At 48.2% G+C, this 6,096-nt stretch overlaps 2 protein-coding genes across 2 annotated transcripts in view; both read left to right on the forward strand.

The window, feature by feature from the left end:
- top3a (DNA topoisomerase III alpha) overlaps positions 1–2,336 on the forward strand; it is a 58,859-nt gene extending 56,523 nt beyond the window's left edge. The window contains exons 18-19 of the mRNA XM_090197961.1: positions 55–812; positions 1,713–2,336. Coding sequence (XP_090054087.1) covers positions 55–812; positions 1,713–1,870 — 916 coding nt within the window. The 3' untranslated portion in view covers positions 1,871–2,336. The remainder of the gene's footprint in view (positions 1–54; positions 813–1,712) is intronic.
- A 123-nt stretch (positions 2,337–2,459) lies between these two features.
- The window catches only part of flii (FLII actin remodeling protein), a 65,913-nt gene continuing 62,276 nt past the window's right edge, over positions 2,460–6,096 (forward strand). The window contains exon 1 of the mRNA XM_090197953.1: positions 2,460–3,083. Coding sequence (XP_090054079.1) covers positions 3,021–3,083 — 63 coding nt within the window. The 5' untranslated portion in view covers positions 2,460–3,020. The remainder of the gene's footprint in view (positions 3,084–6,096) is intronic.

The following is a 6,096-nucleotide window of genomic DNA, read 5'->3' on the forward strand; positions in this document are numbered from 1 at the left end:
CCTGGGTGTAATAAAGACTACTCTACATGACTCCTCCTGTCTCTTCCTCTGCAGGTTAAAGTTGAAGTTCCGACGAGGCAGCCTCCCTCCCATGATGCCGCTGGAGTTTGTGGGCTGCATCGGAGGGTGTGACGAGACACTGAGGGAGGTGCTCAACCTCAAATACCTCAGAATGGGTGGAGGGGGGGTGGCGGGAGGAGTAGGAGGAGCTGTAGGAGGAAGAGGGGGAGCTGGGGGAGGAAGAGGAGTAGGAGCAGCTGGGGGAGGAAGAGGAGCAGCTGGGGGAGGAAGAGGAGGAGGAAGGGGAGACACTGCAACCAATCAGCCTAGACCTCGCCCAGCCCCCAGACCGGACCCCCTGTCTCCCCAAGCCCCCAACCCCCCCTCCTCGTCCTGGCCCCCCCACCCTCGCCCTGACCCCCAGGTCCCACCCCCTGACCCCAGAGGTGGTGACGTCACAGTGTGTAACTGTGGGTCGGAGGCGGTCCTCCTCACCGTGAGGAAAGACGGTCCTAACCAGGGCAGACAGTTCTATAAGTGTTCCTCTGGAGGCTGTAACTTCTTCCTGTGGACCGACCAGCCCGACACTAACGTTTACCCTCCAGGCCCCCAGGGGGCGCCACCCAGCAGGCCACACCAGCCCCCCAGGAGCTCCGTGGGGGAGGTGGTTTGTAACTGCAGTGAGCCAGCGGTTCAGAGGACAGTGCAGAAGGAAGGACAAAATAAAGGAAGAGTGTTCCATACCTGTGAGAAGCCCAGAGATCAACAGTGTGGATTCTTCCTCTGGGCTGACGAGAACATCCCACCACCAGGTAACGAAACACACGCTGTAACACACACACACACGCTGTAACACACACACACACACACGCTGTAACGAAACACACGCTGTAACACACACACACTGTAACACACTGTAACATACACACACACACACACACACACACTCTGTAACACACACACACTGTAACACACACACACACACACACACTGTAACACACACACACACACACACACACTGTAACACACACACACACTGTAACACACACACACTGTAACACACACACACGCTGTAACACACACACACTGTAACACACACACACGCTGTAACACACACACACACACACACACACTGTAACACACACACACACTGTAACACACACACTATAACACACACACACTATCACACACACTGTAACACACACACACACACACACTGTAACACACACAAACTGTAACACACACACACACTATAACACACACACACTATAACACACACACACACACTGTAACACACACACACACACACACTGTAACACACACACACACACACACACACTGTAACACACACACACTGTAACACACACACACACACACACACACTGTAACACACACACACTCTGTAACACACACACTATAACACACACACACACACACACACTGTAACACACACACACTATAACACACACACGCTGTAACACACACACACACTATAACACACACACACACACTATAACACACACACACTGTAACACACACACACACTATAACACACACACACTGTAACACACACACACTGTAACACACGCACACACTGTAACACACACGCACTGTAACACACACACCCACTGTAACACACACACACTATAACACACACATGCAGACACATACACCCACCCCCCATTGCTAACCTCTGTCTGTGTCTCTACCAGGTTCAGGTTCTGGAGGGGGAGACTGGGGGAAGAGGGGGAGGGAGACTGGGGGAGGAGGAGCCCCCCCCACCACCAAACCCCCAGCTACCAGGAAGCCCCGTACCTGTGGCATCTGTCACATGCCTGGACACACACGTGTCACCTGCCCTCAGCGCTGACCTTTAACCCCTGATCCCACTGCTGCCATGGAGATGCTCTGACCCCCGTGTGACCTTGTCCCCGACCTCTGAACTCTGATGTGACCAGGAAGCTCAGCGGTGGATGTTGTTGATATAAACACAGAACTAGAATCAGTTTACCTTCAACTCGCCCCTTAACCCTAAACATCAGGAGGGGATCCCAAACGGACCAGAGGTCAGCTTCTAGAGGTGTTAAACCAGGGTTCATTCTGCCTGTGTCTCACCTCTGACAGAGAAACTGCATTTATATGACATGGAGAATAGATCAATATTTTACAGAGAAATAAAAGAATGGATTTGAATGGTAATTTGTCCCCAATATGTAACACTGGCGTAAAGAATAGAATTGTAAATCCAAGTACCAGCTGGGAGGAGCCAGACGGGAGAAAGGTGAGATTAATACTGGTATTTTTGGATGTTTATATGAAATCACTGTTCCCAGCAATCTGGTGTCCTGTATTCTGTCTGACGAGTGCCTCTAAAATATCTCCCTTGTGTTGATTAATATTTACTAAGTTACAGTAGGAAACTAATTAAATGGAATGGAAATGGGTGTTTTTATTGATTAGATCATAGCAGAGAGGAATAGGCGAAACTAGAATATCTTTGATCGTGACCACTTCATTATTGATTGATTGACTTCAGCGCGTTAGTCAAGTTTCTATGGTTGAACCGGGCGCACCTCCCCCGGAGGGCTGTTCCGTTCCCAGGCCGCCAGGGTGTTTCCGGTCCCAGCAGCTGTTCTGTCAAATGTTTCTCATTTTAGCTAACCCTTTTCCTTAACTTAATTTTCCTAAACCTGCTGCGAAAAGTCAAATATTACGTTCATTTGACAAAAGCAGCATCCTTCACCAGGGTTTCCACTAATTACCACACCCACAAAGTCAAGTTACCACTGCCACATAGTTGGCTATAATCGCAAAAATTTATGAAAACAAAAATATGCCTTAATTTAATAATCTTAGGCGTAAGATTCCCAGTGTGAGTAAGGTTTAAAATCCAATTTTAAGAAGATAAAGGAGCTGTTTCTGACTTTGTGGCTGTGGTAACCAGTGTCTCCGCTCCGCCTGATAAACCAAACACCAACAGAGACTCGGCAGCGACGGACGGACGGTTTCCCGAAGCACAAATGGCTGCCACCGGAGTCCTTCCTTTTATCCGGGGGGTAGACCTATCTGGAAACGACTTCAAAGTAAGACAACAATAACAATAAACACGGTTATATTTTACCTTTCCGGACCATTATTCGTGACAGGTAAACGACAGGCAGTTAGTTAGCAGCCTGGTAGCTAACGACGTGCTAACCAAAACAGGAACACTACCAGGGCGTTAGCCAGCTGTGTGACTGTAGCTAACTAGCTGTGGGACTAGCTAACTAGCTGTGTGACTGGTCAGACTGTAGCTAACTAGCTGTGTGACTGGTCAGACTGTAGCTAACTAGTTGTGTGACTGTAGCTAACTAGCTGTGTGACTAGCTAACTAGCTGTGTGACTGTAGCTAACTAGCTGTGTGACTGTAGCTAACTAGCTGTGGGATTGTAGCTAACTAGCTGTGGGATTGTAGCTAACTAGCTGTGGGACTGTAGCTAACTAGCTGTGGGACTGTAGCTAACTAGCTGTGGGACTGTAGCTAACTAGCTGTGGGACTGTAGCTAACTAGCTGTGGGACTGGTCGGACTGTAGCTAACTAGCTGTGTGACTGGTCGGACTGTAGCTAACTAGCTGTGGGACTGGTCGGACTGTAGCTAATTAGCTGTGTGACTGTAGCTAACTAGCTGTGGGACTGGTCAGACTGTAGCTAACTAGTTGTGTGACTGGTCGGACTGTAGCTAACTAGCTGTGGGACTGGTCGGACTGTAGCTAACTAGCTGTGTGAAGCAGATACTGCTTATTATTTATGTATCTGTCCCGTTAGATGTTTAAGTTAACATGGTCAGACAACACAGCTGAGAAGTATTTCTGCTTGTCTAGTTTAGGTTCCCCCCCCCACCTCCCCCCCACACCTCCCATGTGTCACCCAGGGGGAAGATGACATCACCAGGCTCTGAGCATGTGTTGTGATGTCATACTATTCAAACGTCCTCACTCATGTTATTCTTGGCTTCTCTCTCTATTTCTACAAACAACACGTCATGATTTTCTGCTGATAATCGGGGCGGCAGATAGCCTAGAGCTGTCAAGAGCGTTGGCCCAGTAACCGAAAGGTCACTGGTTTAAATCCCCGGAGCCGACGAGGTTAAAAACAATTATGTCGACATGCCCTTGAGCAAGGCACTTAACCCTAATTGTCAAGTTACTGTGGATAAAGAGCGTCTCCTCAATGACAAAATAATACTGTGATGTAGTTGGGTCTCTTTAAGTTGCCAGACTTAGTGCTTCTGCTGACTCTTTAGGGTTTAGTCTGTCCCAGATCTGTGCTGTTGTTAACCTGACATAGACCTAGTGTTGAGTCCCAGTCTGTCTGGCCTGTTGGTAACCTGATGTAGACCTAGTGTTGAGTCCCAGTCTGTTGTTAACCTGACATAGACCTAGTGTTGAGTCCCAGTCTGTTGTTAACCCGACGTAGACCTAGTGTTGAGTCCCAGTCTGTCTGGCCTGTTGTTAACCTGACGTAGACCTAGTGTTGAGTCCCAGTCTGTTGTTAACCTGGCATAGACCTAGTGTTGAGTCCCAGTCTGTTGTTAACCTGACATAGACCTAGTGTTGAGTCCGTCTGTTGTTAACCTGACGTAGACCTAGTGTTGAGTCCCAGTCTGTTGTTAACCTGACATAGACCCAGTGTTGAGTCCCTGTCTGTTGTTAACCTGACATAGACCTAGTGTTGAGTCCCAGTCTGTTGTTAACCTGACATAGACCTAGTGTTGAGTCCCTGTCTGTTGTTAACCTGACATAGACCTAGTGTTGAGTCCCAGTCTGTCTGGCCTGTTGTTAACCTGACATAGACCTAGTGTTGAGTCCCAGCCTGTTGTTAACCTGACGTAGACCTAGTGTTGAGTCCCAGCCTGTTGTTAACCTGACATAGACCTAGTGTTGAGTCCCAGCCTGTTGTTAACCTGACATAGACCTAGTGTTGAGTCCCAGCCTGTTGTTAACCTGACGTAGACCTAGTGTTGAGTCCCAGTCTGTTGTTAAACTGACATAGACCTAGTGTTGAGTCTCAGTCTGTTGTTAACCTGATATAGACCTAGTGTTGAGTCCCAGTCTGTCTGGCCTGTTGTTAACCTGACATAGACCTAGTGTTGAGTCCCAGTCTGTCTGGCCTGTTGGTAACCTGATGTAGACCTAGTGTTGAGTCCCAGTCTGTTGTTAACCTGACATAGACCTAGTGTTGAGTCCCAGTCTGTTGTTAACCTGACATAGACCTAGTGTTGAGTCCCAGTCTGTTGTTAACCTGAGATAGAGCTAGTGTTGAGTCCCAGTCTGTTGTTAACCTGACGTAGACCTAGTGTTGTGTACCAGTCTGTCTGGCCTGTTGTTAACCTGACATAGACCTAGTGTTGAGTCCCAGTCTGTTGTTAACCTGACATAGACCTAGTGTTGAGTCCCAGTCTGTTGTTAACCTGACATAGACCTAGTGTTGAGTCCCAGTCTGTTGTTAACCTGACATAGACCTAGTGTTGAGTCCCAGCCTGTTGTTAACCTGACGTAGACCTAGTGTTGAGTCCCAGCCTGTTGTTAACCTGACATAGACCTAGTGTTGAGTCCCAGCCTGTTGTTAACCTGACATAGACCTAGTGTTGAGTCCCAGCCTGTTGTTAACCTGACGTAGACCTAGTGTTGAGTCCCAGTCTGTTGTTAAACTGACATAGACCTAGTGTTGAGTCCCAGTCTGTCTGGCCTGTTGTTAACCTGACATAGACCTAGTGTTGAGTCCCAGTCTGTCTGGCCTGTTGGTAACCTGATGTAGACCTAGTGTTGAGTCCCAGTCTGTTGTTAACCTGACATAGACCTAGTGTTGAGTCCCAGTCTGTTGTTAACCTGACATAGACCTAGTGTTGAGTCCCAGTCTGTTGTTAACCTGACATAGACCTAGTGTTGAGTCCCAGTCTGTTGTTAACCTGACATAGACCTAGTGTTGAGTCCCAGTCTGTTGTTAACCTGACGTAGACCTAGTGTTGTGTCCCAGCCTGTTGTTAACCTGACATAGACCTAGTGTTGAGTCCCAGTCTGTTGTTAACCTGACATAGACCTAGTGTTGAGTCCCAG

The sequence above is a fragment of the Oncorhynchus mykiss genome, chromosome 13 (genome assembly GCF_057628025.1).
Source record: "Oncorhynchus mykiss isolate SJ-2025 chromosome 13, ASM5762802v1, whole genome shotgun sequence".
NCBI classification, from domain to species: Eukaryota; Metazoa; Chordata; class Actinopteri; order Salmoniformes; family Salmonidae; genus Oncorhynchus; species Oncorhynchus mykiss.